General features: G+C 30.4%; 1 protein-coding gene across 7 annotated transcripts in view; it reads right to left on the bottom strand.

The window, feature by feature from the left end:
- LOC143225807 (uncharacterized) overlaps nucleotides 1–25241 on the bottom strand; it is a 57298-nt gene that overhangs the window by 3434 nt on the left and 28623 nt on the right. For 6 of the 7 annotated variants that reach the window (XM_076455846.1, XM_076455845.1, XM_076455844.1 and 3 more), the window contains 6 exons: nucleotides 23558–23745; nucleotides 22391–22549; nucleotides 20218–20441; nucleotides 14919–15023; nucleotides 7361–12794; nucleotides 6391–6519 (listed from right to left, as the gene is read on the bottom strand). In XM_076455846.1, coding sequence (XP_076311961.1) covers nucleotides 6391–6519; nucleotides 7361–12794; nucleotides 14919–15023; nucleotides 20218–20441; nucleotides 22391–22549; nucleotides 23558–23745 — 6239 coding nt within the window. The remainder of the gene's footprint in view (nucleotides 1–6390; nucleotides 6520–7360; nucleotides 12795–14918; nucleotides 15024–20217; nucleotides 20442–22390; nucleotides 22550–23557; nucleotides 23746–25241) is intronic. The other variant, XM_076455849.1, reaches the window with a different exon arrangement.

The following is a 25241-nucleotide window of genomic DNA, read 5'->3' as shown; positions in this document are numbered from 1 at the left end:
TCAGTTTACACGTGGTTATTCAAATACATAAGTATAATACTTTTCAACTAGATAAAAAGACAACTCTAACAATCCTCATCACTAGTTTTTTTTTTGTTAACAATTTGTAATTTTATACAGGCATTACATTTACACACAAATTTGTAGAGTGAAGCAAAAGAGTACCATGTAGCTTTACAAAAATCACTGGCTCATATTATTATAAAATTTCAGAAATGTTCAAAGTATGTTCTCTTTTAACAGTAACTGTTTGTTTCCCTTCTCAGTTATTAAAAGTTTGTAAATTTTATGAAGTATACTTGCTCATAACTTATAAAGATTTAATCATTTTTTTAAGAGTCATATTTTTAAAAGTAAATGACCACTTTCATGTATAGTATGCATAAGACACCAGCTGTAAAAATAAAACAGTTTGCATTTCTAAATAAAAATTGTTGCAAGTATACAAAGCTCTTCATTATTTCTTAACTATGGTACAGTCAGATGTTTTGACTAACAATAAAAAAAAAAAATTAAAGTTGGTGACAAAAAAGTTGGTGATTAAAGTTGTATTACAAAAAGTACCACTTTAGACAGTTTACTTTGATGAAACAATACCCCCTTGTATGTAACATAACTGTGTTTTTGCAACTAATCAACAGATGCTATTAGTTTGCACTCGTGTAATGCAGTTACTACTATATATGTAGTGTGTTGCAAATATATTCATTGCGATACAAGTACTCTGATACACACAGATAAAAGTGTCTAATGATCATTTTCAATGAAGCAAATAAACTGTTCGAGAGTTTGGTAGCTGCATAGACCAACAAAAGCTCTACATTTATACATGTTCCAAGATGCATTATGAGCAAGTCTGGACATTTTTCAGTTTCAAATTTTAACATGACTTCTAAAAAAACTTGTCATGTTACCAGTGGATCAGCCTGATAATCACAAAAGGCTTAAAGATCACTTACAACTTATCATGTTATCAATGGACCTGCATGATAGTTAGAAAAGACTTAAATATAACTCACAACTTATGTTACCAGTTCGATATTCACAGTTTTTTAAAATTTTTTTAAATGTTAATATTAACACTTATCACCAATGATGACCTTTATTTATACATATGAAAATGGCTGAAAATTTAGATCAATAAATATTAGAATGGCTGTGGGAATAAAATACAAAATGTACATCTTACATTAAATTTAAATTATTCTTTTTTAACCACACCAAGATAAATGGATTTTTTATCTACAGATGAAAACTTTCACCTATATATATATTAAACCATATGAACTACACAACAGCCAGATGTTTATTAAAATTAAATGTATTATTTTCAGTGACTCTATATGTAGAATTGAAAACATTGTAAAGAATCTAATAAACTTGATGAATCACCAAGAGAAATATTTAAAATCTCAACATTTTACCGTCAATTGATAATTAGATAATGAAAAAACAGACACGCTTATATTTGTGTGTGTAATAACAGAAGTTAACAATAATATAATAATAAAATATTTAAGAAATGTTGCATATCAAAAAATTAAAATGTAAAATTAATAACCTCAAACAAAGAGAGAAAGAATAAAATCTACAACAACAGATGTATGTGAAGAAACAATAGTGTGTACATAAAAATGAAAACAAGAAAATACCAATACTGTTTATACAAATTATATAATCAGAACCAAAAGTGATTCTTACTCATGAATTATTAAAAATAGAATTACTAGGCAAGTTAATTTCATAGAAAAAATTACATTCTTCATACAGTGGAAATCAACATTTGATAGTGGAAGTACAATGTGAAGTGAAAAAAAATGTCCAATTTTTATTGTAACAGTCAAACCTGATCAAGTTATCCCTAATTTGGAAGTGATAAGACTAGGTTGAAAGCAACTAGTTAAATCTTGGGCTACTCTTAACCAACAAATAGTAGGATTAACTGCCACAACATAATGCTTCCACAACTGAAAATAGCATTGATTATAAAATTTCAAACTCTCCAACAATATAAAAGATTTTTCCCATAAATAACTAACAAAACTTAACAGAATTATGAAATAGAAATGTAAAGTTTTGATTGGTTATGAACTTATAGGTAAATAAAACAAGGTGTAGATAACTGTGTTTATGTTTTCTCATAACAAAGCCACTTTGAGTTATCTACCAAGTCCACCAAGGGGAATCAAACCCCTGATTTTAATATTGTAAATCCGTAGACTTTTGCTGTACCAGCAGGGAACAAATGTAGATAAACCAGTTTTCTCAACTGATGAAGTGGCAGGTGGAGCCAATATGGTGGATTCAATAAATATGATGTTTCAGGAATATCAATCAACAGAAAAGGTAGAAGATTTTTATTTTATATTCAAGCTCGTCAATACTGGAAATTTATGTTTATAACTCGTATGAAGCTATAAATATCATATTGTTGGCATCATAAAATGTAACCTGACCAAAACCATAATATTACAAACCAGTGCAACACAAAATATTCAATATTTAGCTATTTGTATTTTATATTAACTTTCAAATTAAGAAAGTAACTACTGTTTTATACTAAAGCTTGAATTAAAATCTACAATTTGATACAAAATTTATTGACACACATTCATAAAACAGTAGTTCAATAAATGTTTAATGTAAATCTAAAAACATGATGATGCACCCTTCAACAATAAACTACCAGTATCAATAGGGTTAAAAAGATATACATGGAATATGCAAGAGAGGGGAAAAAAGGTGCAACAAGATGTAAAACCAATTAACAAAAGGTCTAACAATTCTGAAAAGTGTGCTGTAAGAACCAATTACTAGTATAAACAATGTAAAAATTTATGACACAGTTAAGATACAGGTAAAATTTTAAACAGAAATGACCCTTTCACAGATTAAAAGTGTGGTTGAAAATTTGTAATTCAGAGAGAAGGAAAAATTCTAACATACTTTTAAAAGGTCCATTTTAATACTAATTTGCAGGAAATTTAATTCAACAAAACACTATCCACCTTGATCAGTCATACCTTTAAAGTACAGATAAAAGTAATTATTAGCTGAATTAAATAATTGTCTGTTTGACAATAAGCTGACAAAAGACTGAAAATGGTTTTATAAGAGGTAATGAAATGTGACACAGCATATTTGGCCTAAGGACGTCAGGAGAAAGAATCATAAAAATGTAAAAAAATCTGTGTAAGTTTCATAGACTTTGAAAATGTTTTAGACAGGTTTAACCATGAGAAATGAATGAAGGTCCTGCAACAAATGTTAGAACCTGAAGAATGTAAACTAGAATCACTGAAAAACAATATTGAAAGCTAAGCACTCATTTGTGGTCAAATGCTTTGCTGTGGCTAGGTTAAAGTGCTTGTCACGACCTTTTACATTATTATATCTTAAATTACATTACTTAATTATCAATGTATGTTACTGAACATTTTGGCAAGAAAACAGTTTATAATTCAAATTTTATATTCACCGAGTTTTACGTTCTTAATTTAAAAAGAGAAAAAAAAACATTTTACTGTCATAATACATCTGAACTCCAACTTCTCCAATTTAGGATTTTTGTAACATCAAATACAGCCTTCTACAGTATCCAACCAATTAGAAACAGAAACTACACCTGATTACAAGAAAAAATAAAAAAATTGCACATCTTACCCTCTTGATTTACTAAGATATTAATACACATGTCAACCCTACCAGAGAAACTTCTTCATTAACCTTGACTTTTGAAACTGATTGGTAATAAACTTTACATGTCTGCTGGACATATTTATAACTGATAATAAGAGTAAAATCACCTTTACATATAGCTATATACCAGTTTAGTTTTTGTATTATGTTATTCACCCAGCCAAAGGCTTTAGCTATGTGATCAGTATATAACTATTCAGAAGAGCTAAAAGAATGTTTTAACCCATTTTACAGCTTACTCAGAAAGCCAAACAAATTATAGTAGTTTAGAAATTATATTCTAGAGCTATTTTCAGTATTATAAAATGCTTATCCAAAAATTATGCATAGTATTTTTTGGACACCTAAGGTTGTTAAAAATTTAATTGGAGGAAAAATTTACTTAAATGTAAACTGTCTAGCATGAGTACTACAAATCCTTTTTTAAGTATATTTTATTCATTGTAATGTATTATTAATATAACTCTATAAAGTAACTAAAATGCAAAATCAACAAACTTCTCGCTTAACCTGAATAAACTTCAATAAAATAAAAGGTATAAAATTACACTAACTTGACTCTGTGTAACAGGAAACCTTACAATCGCTTAGTGTTTACTTAAGCCCTACAGGAAAGTTAGTTAATAGGCTCCTGCTGTGATTTCTTGCATTTTATGAGGCAATTACCAGTTCAGTGAATACAACAATTAAGAGGGTAAATAAAACTAAGAGTTAAAATGTCAGTGTTGAAACTGTATGTTGGAAGTTTATTTATGATAAATATTGCAGTCAGTGTCAAGGTAGAGAAACTGAAATAGCTCTTATATATATAAACTTTTTCAATTAATTTAGGAAGTTCTCTAGGTTATATAAACAAAATATGGAAACTGTAAAATGAAAAGAAGTTTTTTTATTCTTAGCATGAAAATCAACTCTCTCTAAAAGTGACTCAGTAACTGTTTTAAAAGTATGCCATTTTAAATTATTTTCTACACATTACTGAGATACGTGCAAGATTTAATTGAATATCTTTACTCTTCATGTATGTTAATTAACCTTATATATTATAACTTAAATTTTTATATCTAAGTTTTAATTGCATTGTTTTAGAAAAAAAATGTTTAAAAAAATATTTAATCTGTGATTTTCTTGTCATGTGATCCACATACTTTAAAAAATCCCCACTAGCAGAAACTGAGCAAAAACATGCAAGTTTGTAATGTATATGGATGTCTAAACAACAATGTACTTACATGTGTCCTTTTAACATGTAACATACAAAGTCTCACAACAGTACTTACTGAGAAAGATTTTGTTTTGAAATTCCTGAAAAGCTACATCAGGATAATCTGTTCTAGCTGTCTCTAATTTAGCAGTGTAAGACTGATGGGGGCTATATCCACCTTCTAAACTTTGTAATTACCTGATACAAGTCTATATAGTCATTAAAAATGAGCTCAATTGTAAACTACACAACATTAGCAGTTAATTTCATACTGGTGTTTAGATTTCTAATTGACATAGATGTAACTGTCTACAGTTCTATAATGTGCTTGATTGACTATAGAGCTTATAGTGGTTTGTTATCTAAATGATACCATTTTGGGACAACATGGGACCTATTGGTCTCTCTCAGCTGTTTCACAATCTAAACTACATTAACTTATACTTAAAGTCAGCCCCCATCATTCAAATTCTTATCAAGCTTTTTTCAAATTCATTTAATGTTACTGACTCTACAACATCTGAAAGACATTCAACCCAACAGATCAACATTACATATATCATAAGCATAAAAACTAATATGAAAGGTGATTTATGTAACAGAAAATATCAAGGGTACTTATGGATATACCACTGATAGAACCCTTATTAGTGAATGTGAGAAAGTACATTAGTTACTTGGCATGCTTCTTACTAAAAAGAGAAAATATGGATTCAAAATTAATGTCAACAAAATTAAACCAATGGTAATTTCACAACCTGAGGAAGTTTGTAGCCTTTGCATCAAAGCAGGTAATATAATTATTGATGGTAAATGTGAAAGACAAGAGATACAAATGGTAAAGACAGGAATGGCAGGCAGAGTATTCTTCAATTTCAAAGAACTGTTTGAATGAAGGTAAAACATAACCTGAAGAAGCGAATATTTACATGTTAGGTATGATCAGTCCCTACACTAAGAGGTGGAACTGTAATGTTTGTCTGTTGAAACAAAATATTAACATATGAAATGTGCTACAAAAGAATGATGAAGATCAGCTGCATAGAAAGAACAAACTAACAAGGAAGTTTCAGAAGGTGTAAAGACAAAAGAACATAGATACATGTAGAAATGAAAAATACCATTGGCATAGGAAAAAATAACACAGATTCTGACAGAAAATCTGATGATTAGTCAAACAACATTATTAATCTTATAGTGTGGCTTACTTTACAGTAATACATGCTTCGTATGGAATAATTAATATGAAGATAGCAAACACACAACTGCCTCCACTGTAACCAAACAGGAAACATTGATGACATATGTCAAACTACTTTTACTTAAATGGTGCTATAAATAATAGAATGTAATGAAAACAATTTAAAACAATGCATCTTTATAAAGTGTAAATTCTAAACCAAACTGACACCTTGCTAAACTGTGTGTACAGTTTACCTCCTATTAACTTTCAATAATTAAATATATAGCTTATTTTGAGCACAAACCTTTGGAACAGATTTCCTAAGAATTTCTTTATATTCATCCTTGGTAATTTCTTTTCTATTATAGTAGGGTTTTACTGCAAGTTTCACTTCCTCCACAACTCGTTCCTGACGATTAAGTTTCTTGAGGAACTACATTTGCAAGTAACACAAAGGGCACTTAAAATTTTCTTAAATAATCACTTTCAACATGTATCACACTGTGTGTTTGAACCAGAAATATGGAACTTCAAAATGCTACCTAATGTTTTTTGTTTAGTTTTTTATTTCCCATATAGATATTTTCTTGTACACTTCACAGTAATCCAAATTTCTGATTTTGTTAAAATCAAACTATTGTAATAAGAGACATTACCACAAAAATTATAAAACTAAAAATGAAGAAATACGTAAATGGTAGATGTAGAGTAGCTAATGGCCTTTGCTGAAGATAAACTTGACATTACCATTACAAAGACTATTTGTTTCTTATCAAATAACTACATATTTTTACATTCCACCAATTTCATGCAGTGCTATCATACTGAGTAATAACAATCTATACTAGCTGAAGTACACAATCAATGCATAGAGGAGAAATAAGGACCTCTAAAGGTGATATAGGGGATCATATTGGAATGTGATTGATATTTCACTCTCCAGAGAAGCCTGGTACGTGCCAGGTGATAATCAATCTAGTAGTTTCAGTAAAATGTAGAGACACAGTTTTTGTCAAATAATTGGTTTAAGTTAACTTTTTTTAATTACTTGAATAAAAAAGCATTATGTAATTAAAATTTTATGGTTCAGAAAAATGGAGTAATAAACTGAAGTAAAAAAGTACCAAAAACAAGTAAACATACGGAAAAAGTTATTTTTACAAATCAATTCAAAACACTTACTAACAGAATAAAATTCTTTATAACAAACAAGTTAATCCTTTTAATATATGTACAAACAACACTAAATACTAATATTAGTTATTACAGTGTACCTTTTCTTTAACTTGCATTTCCACTGCTGAACTAGGTAATTCATCCAAAATTTTTAACTGGCTTTCATCCATTTTCATCATTACTCCTTTCTTCTCATCCTTTCTGTTGGTTACAGAGCTGCTTAATTTAGATCTATCAATAACATCAAATCTTATACAGTGTTTATGCTTGCTGGTTTCAGATCTACAGTCTTGTTTTGGTTTCTTGGAGATATGTGTAGCAGCTTCCTGTCTAGAATGGCCTTCTATTGATCGCTGAAATTCAACTGATTGTAAACTCTGATGATCTCCATTTTTTGATTTCCCAACTTTGCTTTTTAATGAATCATGACTTCTTTTCCCAAGGGATGATGTCACTTTTTCTGAAGAAATTAAAGATTCAAAATTGTCTTTTGCCACAGAAATAGAATTGTTCTGAGAAACAGAAACATTTTTTTCATCAAGTTCTAACAAAGGAGAATCGATAGGTGAATCAGGAGAATACGGCGATTCAACATCCATGTCTACAACATCCGTTACATCCTCCTGGGGCTGTTGTTTCGTAACTTGGGCAGTTGATACTCTTGGTAACAATGCAGCAACAACTGATGATAATGGTTTTGTCTGAGACATGGACACAATACCTTGACTCTGTGAGTAAGCCTGACCTTGAGATACAATACCTTGGCTTTGTGAGTATATTTGTCCTTGGGAAACAATACTGTGGCTTTGTGAGTACATTTGGCCTTGAACGGAAGCAGGAAGTGGAGGTGGAGGTTGTCGAAGGTTAGGCAGAGACATCTGGGAAAGTAACCCCATATTGGGAGGTGGAACATTGGTCATTATTACACTGGAAGGTAAAGTAATATTGGCTCCTATATTTTGAGACCTAACTTGGGAGAAAACTGGTAAAGCATTTGGTGGTGGTAAACCAGTACCAAGGTGAGAAGCACCAGGCACATTTGCTGATGATATACTGGATGGTGGTTGTGTTGAAAATATCCCCCCTTGCATTACATTATGTAAATGTGAAGCACTAAACACCATATGTGGAGGTGCTGTTCCAACATGCTGATTTAATGATGGCAGTCCACCAGAATTTAAGAGATTACCATTGTTTGCAGAGGAATTACTATGCAGATTCTGGGGCACAAAGTTTGGAGGGGGGACTCTAAGGTTTGGTAGGATTACTGAAGCCCCTTTAGGTGCACTGAATGTTGGAGACTGAGAAATATGAGGTGTGGCAACAGCAGAAGATGAAAAAGAAGTGGACATTACAGAACCTACTAATATTTTATTCTCTGAAGTCTTGAAATTTAAATTAGTCATAGAATCTTTTGGTAGTGGTGGTTCCTCTGGTTCTGGTTCCGTCGGGAGTGGTGGCAATTCTGGTGATGGAGGTGGTTTTGGTTTTTCTTCCTGCGTGGAAGGTACATCAACAGATTTTACTATGTAGGAAGCTTCATGGTGTGATGTTGGACTTTTTGTTGGTTCACAAGGGTCATAGCTATCACTTTCAATGGGGAATGGATATGATGGTGAGTGTGGAAAAGTTGTTCTTGACAAGTTTCTCTTCTTTGCATGAATACTGCTTTCATCATAACTGACTGGCAGAATGTTTTCTTTCCCACTAGATTCTACATTTGTCTCAAGATTTTGTTCCACATTTCTTTTATGGCAGTCGTCTTCAGTTCCGCTATCAGAAGAATTTCTATTTTCAAAACCAAAACTTTCAAACTTTGAACCATCATCACTCATTACAGTAATGGTATCTTTTTCCAGTTGGAAATCTTCATCAAGTGGGATTTCTGTTGGTGTTACTTCCCAAATATCTTCACTAAATTTAAGAGTTTTTGACCTTTGTTTAACAGTATTTTCTTCAAGTACATTATTTTGAAAAGTCCGACATTCCCCATCTGACTTGGAATAATCATTATAAATTTTATTTTTCTGATTTGTATTGTTTTCAGTAACACTTGCAGATTTGTGGGACTTAATATCAGACTGGCCATCTGTTTTATCTTCCCTGTATTCATCAACTTCACACTCTTTTACAGTATTCCTGTTAAAATTAACATTAATAATAATACTATCACCTTTTGCATAGATTTCTTTTGCATCAAGGGATGTTACATCAGAATAAGGGCTTACTGCCTTGTTTTTTCGCTTTTTATGATCATGATGACGATGACCTTTATCATGATGTCTCTTTTCATGTTTATCAGTTTTTTCTTTGCGCCCTTCATGTTTTTCAGTAAATATTTTCACTTTTTCCTCTTTTCGACATTCTCGTTCACGACTTTTTTCAGACATGTGTTCATGAGAATGCCTTCTATGCTTTTCTTTTTCTTTACTCCTATTGCTTTCCTCTTTATGATCTTTGCTTTTATGTCTCTCTTTGTACATCTTATCATGCTTGTCATTTTTATCATAACCTTTATCTGTTCTCCACTCTCTTCTTTCATTATTTCTATCATAAGATTTTTCCAAATGTCTTTCAACTTTCTTCTCTTTAGAAAAACGACTATGATCAGACACTTCTACATCAGCCTTTTCCTTCCACAAGTCAATTTCTGATCTCTCTTTACCTCGATCACTTACCAGTCTTTTGTACTTATCGTCCTGTTTCCAACGGTCTGAATCTGACTTCTGACCTTTGGTTCCCTCTTTACTCTTGTCATCTTGCTTCCATCGATCCGTTTCTGACTTTTGAATTTTATCCAGTTTTTGATATTTACTTCCTTCTCTACTCCACCCATCTTGTTTCCAACGGTCCAACTCTAACTTGTATGATTTATTTCCTTCCTTATTGCCTTTTATTTCACGTTGATAAAGTAACTTTTCATCTTTTGGTTTTCTGTCCCTGTAAATTCTATCTTTAGAATTCTTTGAGAGTTTTTTCCAGCTGATGTCAGAACAGCCAGCATCTATTCTTTCTAAAACACTTGTTCTTTTACTCTCACTAGAATGTTCTACAGATAAATCCATTTCAACATTTTTTACTTTGGGAATTCTTGGAAGTTCTGATACATTGATTCGAGGAGCCATGTCTGTTAAGTCTTCAATTTCTTCTTGTTCATTATGCCGGGAACTGTGTTTCTGTCTTTCTGTATATCTCTTTATGGGAGCATCTTCAACAATTTCACCCTCTTCTGCTTCATCCTCTAGATGGATATGATGTGATTTACAACTGGTCTTATGCTTCTTCCTTGACTTTGCTTCCAGTTTTTTACAGTCTCCCCTATTTGTTTCTTCTTCAGCAAAAAGTAAAGACACATTCTTATCATCTTCATCTTGTTCATTGTAACAGCCTTCTTTACTAAACTTGTATGAACTATTAATATTTTTATTATAGTCGTTACCGACTTCATCTTCCTCACAAACCATTTCATTTTCATCCTCTGAAATATCTTCTACTTCTTCTGCTAAGTTTAAACTTATCTGGTGGGAAAATTTAGCATTACTATTTGAATTGCCTTGATGGTGCATAACATGGTATTGCTCACTATGACATATCTCCTGTTGTGTACTGTTTTCTTTCTCTGATCTGTTTGCCTCAGTTCTTGTAGTTTCTTCTAATTCTTCTCCCATAATTTCAGCATCAAATGAATCTAAATTATCACACTTATTTTGCTCCTCAATATTATGTTCTTCAACATCATAGTCATATATGCTTTTATTTTCATCCATGACTTCTGAATCCTTTTTTATATCTTCATTTTGAACATTATCATCAGTTACATTTTCATCTTCATCAATGTCTTCCACTTCTGCTTCCTCATCCTCTTGGGTTTCCTCATTCTCTACATTTTCATCTTCATCAATGTCTTCTACTTCTGCTTCCTCATCCTCTTGGGTATCCTCATTCTCTACATTTTCATCTTCGTCAATGTTTTCTACTGCTTCCTCATCCTCTTGGATATCCACATTCTCTACCTTATCATCTTCATCCATGTAAGCTACTGCCACTTCTTCATCCTCTCGTACCTGAATATCTCCACACTTTACACTTTTATCAATGTCTCCTGCTTCTTTTGTCTTTTCCTCCTCATTTTCTTGTTCCTCAATATTTCCACACTCTTCATTTTCCTCTGTCTCTCTTACAACTTCATCTTCATCCTCGTGTTCTTCAGTAACATCATAGTCTAGATTTTCAGCTTCATCTATGTATTCATCACCTTCATTGTTCTGCTCTTGATAATTGTTATACACTGTACTTTCTGTTTCATCTAAATCTTCTGCTTCTTTCCCATTCTCTTGTTCTTGATCATCATCAGTCTCTATTTTTTCAGTATCATTCATACCTTCTGTTTCTTCATTGTTGTCCTCTTGATCTTCACCTTCTGTTTCTTCATTGTTGTCCTCATGGTCTTCACCTTCCTCATCCTCTTCTGATTTTCCTTCCACAAGATATTCTGTATCTTCTCTAGGTTCAATTGTAAGATGACTCACAGCAGCTCTGTCATTTTCACTTGTACCTGTATCAACACATTCCACAAATGATGGCCTTTGTTCATCACCAAAATAAATCTTTCTTTTATTCATTTTATGATATATATATTGGATTTGATTTAATTGATTTAACAATCTATTTTCTTGATTTTCTTCACTCCCACCTTCTGTACTTTCATCTTTTTCAGCACTGTTGAGGACTTTATTTTTCTCCCTTTCATCTTTCTGAACAATTTCTTGCACTACATTATCTTTATTATACTCATCATTCACATTCTCTGATGACAAACGTTCACCATTATTAGTAACGTGGACATTCTCATCATCACTGTAATTGTGATCCTCATCTTTGACATCCTCATCAATAACTAGCTCATTTTCACTTGAATCACTGCCTTCTTCAAGGTTACCTATATGAGAATTAACATGATAATTAGCACAACTTGGCAAAGAGAACTGATGATCAGTACTTTCTTCATCCATCAACAGTGTTTCTTCCCCTAAAGATTCAATGTCACTATATATATCCACATCTTCTTCTATCTGGATTTTTTTTTTTTCATTCTTATGAGAATGTTTGTGTTTCTCTTTGTGATGATGACTATGAAATGAACTACACTGTCCATCTATTGGTCTAGAAGCACTAGGATCACAAGAATTATCTTTTGAAGTCCTTGATGATTCACAAGCACCAATGGTAGAAATGCATTCCCCAGTGAAGCCACTAATCCTTTCCTGACTTATATTACTGCTTTTAGAATACCCTTGTGTTGAAGTTTCTTTAGAGTTAGTACTCTGGGAGGTTGGATCTTGTGGTCTTTTCTGTACACTACCATTTGGGCTTTTTAAAGTCAATGAACTATACCTAGATTTCAGAGTTCCATCTTTATTAATGGTAATATCTTGGGCATTAGAATGCAAAAAAGACTGTGTTTGAAGGATAGACCCTAGAAGGTCAAAGTTCTGGAGATTTTCAGGTGAAGGCACAGTAGACACATTTTTCCTTTAATATTGGGGACAAAAATACATGTATAGGTAACACTGAAAGACAGTACAAGGATATAACTTTTTAAACATTTTCTTTCAAAATCTTAAAATTTACAAAGTAAATATTCTAGTAACTAATGGACTCCATGTTACATAATTGTTTTTCACAACAGATGCTAATCACTTACATAAACAATGAATAATTATAATCACAGATACATTTTACATATATACCCATATACATATTTAATGGTCTGATCTATTTGACTGACTGGAAAACATCAGCAGAACAAATACACTTATCAGGATATCTAGCCAAGAAATTCTTTGTATCCTAACACTTTCTAGCCTAGTATTTGTGTTCCACATTTTCAGGTTAATAGTTTTCCTTTAATATACATTTTTTAACATGTGTTTAAGATAAAATAATAAAAAAAGTTCAAAATGTTTATACTCGTTTAAATTTCTACCCCCCCAAAGGGAATTTCTCAACTTGATGATGTCTAAATGAAAAAATATAATCAATTTCAATCCTTTTTCTACAATTTCTAAACTTTTAAATCTAGCAAACATATAGATAAACTAGCAATAGCCCATCAAAAATGATTGGGCAAGTACTACCACACCCACTCCCCCTCCATAGTATACCCTAACCTCATATTTCATAAATAAATAAAATAAATTTTGCAAAATCAAGTTTGATGAACAAAAATACAGGAAAAGGCAGTCAAATTTAAATAAATTCCTTCACAAGACAGTCAAAACTGAGATCATTCATGAAATGAAGTTGTGGTATACTCACAGGATTTTTATTGGTGAAAATCAGTAAGATTAACAACTTCTAGTATATAGAAAAGTCAGGGCATTTTGGTAACACTATGTTCCAATAATGGCTCTTATGTTTTGTTGCTTAGTAATAAATGCTTAACTAAAAACTGTTGTAGTCTAAATACTAGAGTATAAAATGAAATGTATAAACAACAAAACTGGAAAAATATTTACTTCTTAATTTAGTCTCTGTTGATTAAAAAAGATAATCTTTTCATTCAAAATATTAGTGATATAACAAAAAATAGTTTAAGTCTGGAAAAATTTAAGATTACAACTGAATTAATATTTTTATTTTCATGATAAATTTTACACATTTGACTCTAGGCTAGATGATCCCACAGCAAATCTTTATTTTAGGTTTATTATACCAACATTCACCACACTTATTAGGTTTCATGTTTCCCCCTCATGGTCCCCTTGCATCCCATTACTAAAACTGTAACAGGCAGTCATTAATTGGACTATTCTATTCTATCTGGATAAATACATTTTGGCTTTTATGACTCTTTCAATTTCCAGAACTATAGAGTGACGAGATATGAAACACACCGGCTTTTATACAAGTTAGAATTGTTTTATTCTCACAATCTAGATGCAATAGTGCTCCTTTTCTTTCTTCTGTATACTGTAAATTTGTAAGCTTCTGATTGCTAGGTCAAGAAGCCTTTCACACATAGCTTTGACAAATAAGATATGGTAAGATAAATGTCAAATATGGAAGTTTCAGCAAAGATACTTTGTTGAAACATTTCTTTCAATAGTATGCTAGCTTATGACACCATCAATGCTATGATTGCATTATTACTAATAAGCATGTGAAATCTGGCTTTTTGGTCAACAGTCATGGGTGAACTTCATAATATAAAGATACATAGTGGTATCTATTTCATTATAAATTAGAAATTTGCAAAAAAACTAATTTAGGTACAAAAATGTTCAATAGTTATGTTATTCACATTTGAAATATCCATTTCAGGTATGATTACATTCACAAGTTAATTTTTTTAATGCTAATATAAAAAAAGGAGTACAGAGTGCCACTGGCTGGAAATGTCAATTACTTCAGTGTTCCAACTAATCTTAGAACCAAGCATTGAGACTTAATTAAGAATTTTAAATTATGAGTAAATTAGTAATAAATGTATATACATTGAGATTCACAGAGTTAACTAACAAAAAACTAAAAAGTAAAAGAGGTTCCAGATAAAAACAAATTATTAAATTAATTCACAGCATACTTCAAAATATAAGCAACTAAAAGTTACCAATGACAACAATGATTTCAACAATCACTTAAAATTAACCCTACCTAGAAGATAGAGATGCTCTAGAAAGGATTTCTTTTGCGTGAGCCTTAGCTTGAAGGCCTCTGTGTGGTCTCACTATACAAACATCCCCATTTTCTTCCTCAAAACTGCAAAATACGGAGAAAATTCACTTTCTTGAGTTCTATATAACAGAGCAATGAACAGTCGAGAAACCTGTGATATCTATTACTTTGTCACAATAATATAATACAATTAACACTATAAGAATACAACATATTAAACTAAATCTATTCTCTGTAGATCATTCTACAATGTGCATTTATATTATGAACACATGGTATGTATGTCTTAGCTTATATTTGGTAAAAAATTAAACTATGACTTGCAGTCAATGTTTCTATAAGGTACTTAAAATTGGATTTGATGAATTTTTGTGTTAGCCTTTTTTTATATAAAGTTACAACACATTTTTGTTTATAGCAAATCTGATGTTCTGATAATTTTAAATTACATTAAATAAAGATACACATAAATTAGTGGTCTTAAAATAAAGTGCAATTCAAACATTTTAAAATTAGTGTGTTATTACTGTTTTTACTCTGAGTATGTATTGTATGTTCCTGTCAACTTGAAGATAAATTTATATAAGCATTTTTTTACTTTTAGCACATAATTTCTAATGTTAAGTTTGTTTGTTTGTTGAATTTCATACAAAGCTAGCTGAGAACTATATTTTGAAATAACAGACTAATGGGAAGAAAAGTGGTAAACACCATCCACCAGTAACTTTAACAACAAATACTGGGATTGATCATCATACTATAATTCCCTCACAGCTGAAAAGTCAATCACATTCAGTAAAAGAAACCCGTAGGATGGGAGCCGAGTGTCCTTACCTCCAAGTTATGCCAGGTCTTAATATTAATTGATGCGTTACAATCACTTTTAATGATAACACATACCCCAGAGAGAACATACGTATGCCAGTGATTCTTACACATGTAATACAAAAATACACAACAGCCTTAAGGAGTGATGCATATCACCCTGTTATATCCTGAATCTTAATTTTAAAAAATCTGCAGTTTCATAATATTTAAAATTGTGTCACTTCCAGAAAATGGTATAAAATAGTATAAACAGGCAACGTAACAGAAAGAAAATTAAAATACACTGGACAATTAAAGTTGTGGGGTGTCCAGGTAACAAGTTGCAATATTTGAAATAGTGACTATAATTGTCTCTGTCAAAATGTTTCTCAACATCTGGTCATCTACAGGAATTAGTCAACAAAAACAAAACATTTATGGCAGTTTTCTCTACTTAAATTTTCTACTGCAATCAAAATATTCAGCTTCATTAAAGGACAGGAACAATGCCAGAGGCAAGGATTATTTTACTTTTCACAAAATAGGCATATTAACTGTCAAAAACTTTTTTAAATTCATTTTTAGAGAATAAATGTTTTTTTATGAAAGAATATGTAATTCAAATAACTCTCTACCTAAGAGCTTAGTCAATTCAACCTAAATCTTGACCCTGACTTGACCTTTAAAGATTCAATACTATAGCTTGTAACGTTTGGTACAGCTTCACAAAATTTTGCACTTTCAGTACGTATTACAAGTCTTTGATACACAAAAAGTACAACTTTAAGTATTTTTACTGATAATTTCTCCATAAATATAGAGTCAAAGTGTTGACTGCTTGAAGTGTAAAGCAATTTTCACATTAACATTAAAAATATTTACTTTTCTTCACATAAAATTGTAAAATTTCCTCTTCCTAATTTCTAAAACCTCCTACACAATTTTTTTTTCCAGTAACACTTTATATTTTATCTTATTATCTCTATACAGGTTTGGACAAATTGATTGACATCATAATGACCATAAAAGTACAAAATAAATATAAATTGTTCTTTTTATCTTTCTAGAATGACTTCAAAGTGCAACTTGAAACTAGAACTTATACTAAGTAGCTGAAAACCAGCAACAGTATACGTTTCTTTACAGAGGTGTATGCGACTTGTTGGAGATCAATTTCAACAATAAATGGACAGCACACAATCCACTTGTTTTAAAATGATATATATATATTCAAAACAAGTAAAATGTATGTATAAAAAAATCACTACTTACTGTTTAGCACATTTGAATCGAGAGTTTTAAAAATTCTCTTTTTCACCAGAAATCCATACGGCCTGGTTAAATTACTTTAAGAGCCCAACTAACAAGAATTATTTCTTCTCTCCTTTGTTATAACAATACAACCAGTGATAAATGCATTTATGTAACTCAGTGGGTTATTATAGTTGTATCCAGAGCTTTAAAATACTTTTTTGCTGTTAAAAAACTATACAGGCTGGTTCCATTACTCTAGAACCCAACTGACAAGACAAATTATTTTTCTTTTTTATTACAATACAAACTGTGAATCTTACAAAATAACCATTACAACTATTGGTTACCACAGTTTAATCTAGATTTTTTAGATATTTAAATAAATCTACACAAATGGGTTCAATTACTCTAGAATACCCTTCGGGAAGGCAAATTATTCTTAATCTCTTATGTTACAAGCTATGATACTTTCACTTCAGAATTCACCTGTTACAGCTAAACTGACAATCACACAGTCTAAATTCACCTTTTTCATTTTTACTAAGGTACTTCTTACTCACATTCTATATCTGCATGTATTTATAGCATGTTACAGAAAACCCTAGCCCTCTAACAACAACATTAAAAATAATGAGAAAAACTTAAAAACTTTAAGTAAGATAACATCAACAATATTAAAAAAGGCTAGTACAATAATTAAACTACATACAGAATGTACAACTCATACAGAGTTACGTAACAAAACTTGTCTTAACTATCATTTTTAAAATAATTAACTTTTAAAACTCTTGTTCTGCAAATTAACTGATGTTTAAATGATAACTCTTAAACTCACAAATATTGTATATCTGACAATGTGTTTCTATTTTATTTATGTTGCTGCCCTTCAAACCATGTCTAAATAATAATACCACTGTACAAGTTGTAAATCACTTGGCAAATGTGTAGCTCACTTTACTAAACTGATTATGCAATACGAGTTACTGATGAAAATTTTTTGTTATTATTTTTCCTTATCTTACTTCATCTAACTTTACAAATTTCTAATTTTTAAATAATACATATGAAAAACAAAATATATAACACTAACTCTCTTCTTTTCTGGTGTTGACAACTGAAATTCAACCCTACATTTTTTTATACTAATAGTTTTACTATTACTACACTAAATGTTTTCTTTTATTAAATAATGGAACAAAAAATGCAGAATTTCTAATTTTTTTAAATAATAATTAAATAATACACATGAAAAACAAAAGATATAACAGTAACTTTGTTTTTTTCTGGTGCTGACAAATGAAATTCAACTCTGCTTTTTTTATACTAATGGTACTACTATTACTACACTGAACATTTTCTTTAATTAAATAATGGAACTAAGAATGCAGAATAACAATATGCAAAAAGCAGATAATGTACTACAGTAACGATAATTTTTATGGCTTTTTAACTATGTGATAAGAGACACCAAAAATTCAGATAAGCTCATCAATGTGTTTTGTGTGGCAATAAAGTTTGAACTCGGAGCAATATACAAAATTCTGTGTATAGAAAACAATGTAATATAATACATCATTTGATAGATTACAAATCTGGCTTTCTACTGTTCATAAAAGATATAGTATTAAATGTCAGAGGCAACTACACGCAATTTTTTTAAAACAGAGAAAGTGACAGGGGTGGGGTAGAGGGTGGCAAAAGGGATCTGATTTTTTATTTTATGGATCTGTAACCAAATAAAACTGCTAGCTATAAAATTACATTTTGCCAGAGTTAAAACAATATTACAATAAGTAATTTTTGTTAAATTCCATACTTCTGAGAAGAGTGATAAAGAAATTAGAGAAAAGGGTATACGGTATACCTAGTAAGCAAATGCCACAATTCTCATATTAGGGTGAGATTGAAGATTTGTTAAAACAATTCTTTATAAAATTAAGAACTTAAAACACATATAATATTAAAATTTGATTTATTAATTACATTTGTATGTCAAGTGTATTTTTATATCATAATAATATAGTAGTTTAATTAAACTTTTAAATTAACTGTAAAAATTTCTGACGTGTACACTTTCACCTTTCTGTACCAAGTGTTAAGGGGGCTACAACACTTCTTTAGATTAGTAAATTAAGAACAAGTAAAAGACTTAAAAAATCTGCATTAACATACAATGATGTGTATACAATTTATTTTCTTTTATTTAATGCAATGGTATATCTTTTCTATATTTGATGAAATTAAAAACAAATGAAAATAACACTTTTTGATTGCTTTTCTAGACTTCATTTTATATGAATATAACGAGTTTTACTCACACCATACAACCTCATAATTGTGAAATATTAATAACCCTTATAGTGTTGTAGATATAAGTCCTATATATTTACTTTATTTTCAACTTTACTACTTTGACTGAAAGTTGTTCAAAATGTTTGCCATTTTCATAACTAAACAAACTGTATATTTAATGACCCAACCACAAAAGTGTATGAGTAAAATGGCAAAGTTTTTTAAGAGATATTACTGAACACTACCTGTTATGAACAGAGTATGGGAAACATAAATCAGGTGTTTAAACCTACATACTTTGCTGAAGCTACTTATGAGCACTACTTACTTTTACAATTATTTACTTACAGTGAATGTCCTTTCAAAATTTCATGAAACTTGAATACACCCTTCCAACAAAATGTTTTATACAATCAAATATAGAAATAAATTCTGAACCACTTAATTTTAATATAATTTAGAAATGTATCTAAATTATGGGATACATAATTATATGTATCCCATAATTAATTAAACTTTTATGATTAGGGCAATTTTTATTATTTTAAATGTATGAATATGTTATGTTCACCAAGGGAACATGTAACAATGTGGCTGAATTATTTTTACATAATGATACATTATGTCATAATGTATGCATAATTAAAACATTTTGATCAACATTTTCACGAGGAACTTTGCCACTTAAAACTTATCTGTTTTTGCTGTATTTTTGTTTTATCAGTACTGTACTGAATTTATTTTAAACTCTAAAAGTTGATATATCATATTCTCTCAGTTTTCTACAACTGCTTATGCAAGAACAAAAATTTTACCACATAAATTTAGACACACCGCTCAATGTAAAAATGCAATCAACCAAGAGCCAGAAAAATACTTAGTACAGATTACTGATTTTACCATACTCTACATGAAAACACATTACCTTTCGTTTACAACATCTAATTCATCTCTATCACCAAATAATGAAAGTGCTGAGATTCCTATATCACTACGTATTGAGTGAATTGTTCGTGAAGGACCTGGGCGTTTTATAACTGGTAATGTCTGACCTATAGGAGGCTTCATTAGTCCAAGTTTTTCAGCAATTCTTTTCTTTACAGTCACAGGTGCTGCAAGAGGTCTTGAAGCTGCCTTTGATCGTCTTGTCTGTAGAAGATTGACAACCAGTAATTCCAATATCTTAATTTTGAACAAGGACACTTTAAATTTTGTTATATGCTGTATACAATTTGTTTTTTGTTGTTGTTGTTTTAATAGCACAGAGAAAACCTACTTAAGCAATTATGAATATTTTGGCAAACTTGGCTTTCCTTTTAATCAAAGTGTTACACTGAAAGTAAAACATTCAAGTAGATATGCTCATATATTAATAAATATATTATTAAGATACTTGATCTAATAGTTATTTCTAATGTATGCAGTTGTTTTCTTGAAATATTTCAAACATAATAACTTATCAATTTTCAAGCATTTCAAACTCTTAGCCTAGATTAATAAATAATTTTGACAAGGAGATTTGGCATATTTTAGCAATCCAAAGCAGTTAATTTGTTTTAAAAACCAAAAGGAAGGCAAATATTTATATCAAAAAACCAACACAGGTATTACTGGTTTCACACATGTATACTCAAACAAGTGAAATACTTTAGTTGACTATTTTAGTCTTCACGTCGTTTTGTTAGTGCCTCTAATAATATCAATGAATTCATAAAATTTCCTAAAAATACTTTCTTGTTTTAATTATGGCATAAACAAATTTAAAATTTAATAAATTATTAATAGTTTATACACTTAAATGGCTATTTTTGAAGACCCATATTTAGTTCTACAGCAGTTCAAGAGCTGTTCATAGATACCTTTTATCAGCTTGTAGCAGTAACAATTGAAATATTTCAGTCACAAGAAAAACAATGTGGCTGCAAACTACTGATAACTGAGAAGAAAAAGCCTCCAAATTGGAATGCCAAACAAAACATAACAGCATGTGTTCCAAATCAATTTTTTTCAACATTTGTCAAGATTCAGTTGCATTTCTCCATACATAGTGACAAGTTAATTTATGAGAAACTGCCATATAGAGGTCTAAAACTTGCTTATTCAGTTTCATTGAGGCATAGGGTAAAAATTATTGATAACAAGTGACTGTAATTTTATGTTATGTTCTAACTGCTCAACAATAAAGTACAGGGAAACTCATGATGCACATGATCTTGCGTCTTCTATTCCAACAAATCATTGCAGGTACTATAATAACAGGGAAACACTATATAAAAAAAAGGAGGGTCTTTTGATTTCTTCAAAAGAAGGGAATTACATCCAGAATACTGTTCATAATTGTGTCCATCCTATAGCACTTCCCATTTGGGTGGGAATGCAAAAGCTCTTCCAAGACAAAAAACCAACAATCTCAAGGTTATATTGCATTGAAACTGATTTGTAAAACATGACACTGACGTGAGCATCTACCATGGCCAAAACATTAACCCTATTTCAATTCAACTGAGTATCTTGTGAATGAAATAAAAAGTCTCATTTGTCTTCATAATCTTTTGCTGACAACAGTAAAATAATTGCAAGATATATTCAAGATAGTAGGCTGCAACTGATTAAGTGCTTTCTGGCATCTTGTAGAGTACATGTTATGCAAATTCTGTGCAATTATTGATACAAAAGGTGATTAAACCTAACACTGTGTAAAAATAGCTAGTTACAATGTATGACTGTAATCCAGCAGACTGTGCCATCAATAAAACTTCAAACTATGTACAGTTAAGTCATACCTGTCACTGCTAAGAACGCTTACTTAGATTGACAGATTACGATTAACTGTTCATACAATTTCAGTGCTAAAACCTGTACTTCAATACATTTAACTGAATTAATGTAATACTATAATTTTTACTTATACCATAAAGTAGAAACAAGCATGTATGGTGAACACCAACATCTCCCTAAAATCACATATATTACACAATAAACACATTTCAATATCACATATGGTAGCTCTGATCACTAATAATGTCTGATTAGAGAGTAATCTAAGTTGCAAAAGAACCAAATAATTCATATTAATTAACACAATTAAGAATGCTAACTTTTTTCTTCTTCCTTTTCCTTCTCCTTTTAGTTGTGCTTCTTTTTTTTATATTGTTTGTCTTAGTTTTCTTAGTTGTCTTTCTTTTCCTCTTTCTTGTTTTTATCTTCCTTGTTTTTCTACGTACTATTTTTTTCTTCCTCTTAGGCACTGATGATGTCTGAAAGAAAAGCAAAATTGTGCAAAAAATGGTTCTCCTCATTCAAGCAGCACAAAAATTTTTACAATGACAATTTAGTATTTCTGAATGATATACAGTTTTTCGTGTTACTAAAGAAAAAGCAACTTCCCATCTAACACAGATACAAATTAACTGCTTGCAATATTTAACTTTGGTAAGAAAAAAAATCTCTTTTAAACAACTGGATAATTAACTCTTAATACTACCAATAATCAAGGGTATACTACACAAGATTAAGTGAACTTGTTCATTACATGTGGATTTCTTGTTACATCAGCTGCTGAAATCACAAATTCAAAACAACACAAAACCATTCATATGAAAATGTATGAAACAGTTTAAAAAGGCAAGTTTCACTTCAATTCAATGAGGTTATTTTGCACATACATACACATCCTGATTCAAATAATTTAGCTAATAGAAGGAAAGTTCCCTCAGAAATAAAATATTCATTTACGAAAAATAAATTTCATAATACTTTTATGGTTATCTCCATGTTTACACCAAGCATTGCTACTTTTAACATACATCATAACAAGCTTTTTAAAATGTATGTTTTTCTAATTTTTATCTCCCTTTGTTCTTCAACTGATTTTTGTACATGCATGAGAAATAAGACCAAGTGCAATACACTAGAGATCTGTTTTATTAAGCTGTAAGTAAAATAATCCATAAAGTTAGAGATCTATTTGGTGACTCTGGATTCTCAATCCCAATATAATTTTAAATGAAAGACCTTACCAACAGACACAAATAAAACATATTTATTTTAACTTAAAAAAAAACTTCCAAACACATACATCCAAACATCTAACAACTTAAAACAAAATAAAGAGGAAGAGATTCGACTTCTTTTAACTAGTTAAATTTTACCCAAGTTAAAACATTACTTCTAAATTGTGCTTTGTAATAAAAACTATAGGGTGCAACAATGACTCTTAGGTACTCACAGCTAACAATTTCCCAATGTTTCTGAAGTGCTTTTACCTGATTTGTTGAAACTCTTTCATTTTCATCAGCTGATTCTCTTGCAATCCTTCTCCTCTGAATACGAGATCGAACATTTTCACTAGCTCTTGTACGAGGTATAACTCTTCTAAACACAGCAGCACCTGGCCTAAAATTACTATTCAGCATTTCTTGAAAATCATCCAAAACCTCCTGGGGCATTGAAGCTGTTGGAATGAAAACCTGATGCATTAAAGTTGAAAACAACTTTCCTCAGAGAAACACTCTACATATAAAATGACCTACTGTAAGAAAAGACCAGTTTTAAGTAAAGTTTAGAATTGAATTTGGACCCTCTAGTCTGGAAACATGGATTTTGTGATATATATATGAAAAGACATATTTCAATAAAATTATGCTAACATGTTAATGAAATTGAGGCATGTACTATTTCACCCATATATTTAAACTTAAATTTGGATAAAAAAATAATAATTATTCAAAGCTCTCAGTTCAACACATTAATTCTGCTATTTGCAATATTTTTTTTAAAACCCAGTGATAAGTTACAAAACTAATATAAAGAAAATATGATTCAAATATATAGTACAAATGTAATGATAGATTTGTACTTTTTTAACCTCTTTACACTTCATAAATTACTAACTGATGCAATGGCAATGTAACAAAAGTTTATTGTGAAATGACATTTGGTGCAATAAATGTTAAATAAATGGATCTATGAAATAAGTACTAAAGTAAATATTTTTGCAAATTATATAAAATTAGAATGGAAAAATGCAAAGATGTTAAATTATTTAAAATAAATACATGTCTATTTATATAAAGCACAAACACCTTATGTGTATTTATCTAACTACTCATAAGTCACTGAGTCAGTCTCATCCAAATTTTGTAGGATGACTGCTTAGAACAAGGGACATGTTAATAGAGGTTCACAACCACCTCCACCCCTCAGTGTTATTAAGCACTTAATATCTTTGAAATTAACATTAGCCATACTCACAGATGTCATCACATCCTTTCACCAAAAACAAAGAAAAAAATTATTTAATTTTCTACCAAATGACAATCATCTTATATTTCTCAGTGTGTGCACTATCACTCCCTTTGAAGCAATGCAACGAAAAAACAAACTGCCATTATTGCAATAACAAATAAACTGGATTGACATTTATACTTCAATAATCACTAAAAGGCTGATACAAAGAGCCATTTCTCGAGCTATACCCACTTCCTACTTTGATCCAAGACCTTTCAACCTCAACATACAAGATACTTTTACAACTAATGACTATCAATTAATTAAACATGTGAAACATTGAAAAAGAACATCATTAAAAGCTGGGTGTTGAAAGCAAGTAACAGAAAGCACTCTCAGCACCACTACTTTGTCTGCTGCCTCTTTCTATGGAGTATCCTAAGCATTGTACAAGGTATACCCACTTTTTAAATATATACATACTGAATTTTTAAAGCTTATACTAAACTTTTGATAAGGTAATAATAAATACTGTAATAGTATGTTACGTTATAAATAACTTGTGTGCAAGTTGGGATTTTTTTGTTATTTTTTAAGTTAACAATCATGATAAATGATAGGTACCTCAGCTTGTACATTTATAAAAACACACAGTTTCAAGAACTTAGTAAAACAAGCATATTTTTAGCTCATCCTTTAAAAGATCGTAAGTTTATAAAT

The sequence above is a fragment of the Tachypleus tridentatus genome, chromosome 9 (assembly GCF_004210375.1).
Source record: "Tachypleus tridentatus isolate NWPU-2018 chromosome 9, ASM421037v1, whole genome shotgun sequence".
Taxonomy (NCBI): Eukaryota; Metazoa; Arthropoda; class Merostomata; order Xiphosura; family Limulidae; genus Tachypleus; species Tachypleus tridentatus.
The sequence above is the reverse complement of the archived record's forward strand: the minus strand, read 5'-3'. Positions and strand labels throughout refer to the sequence as shown.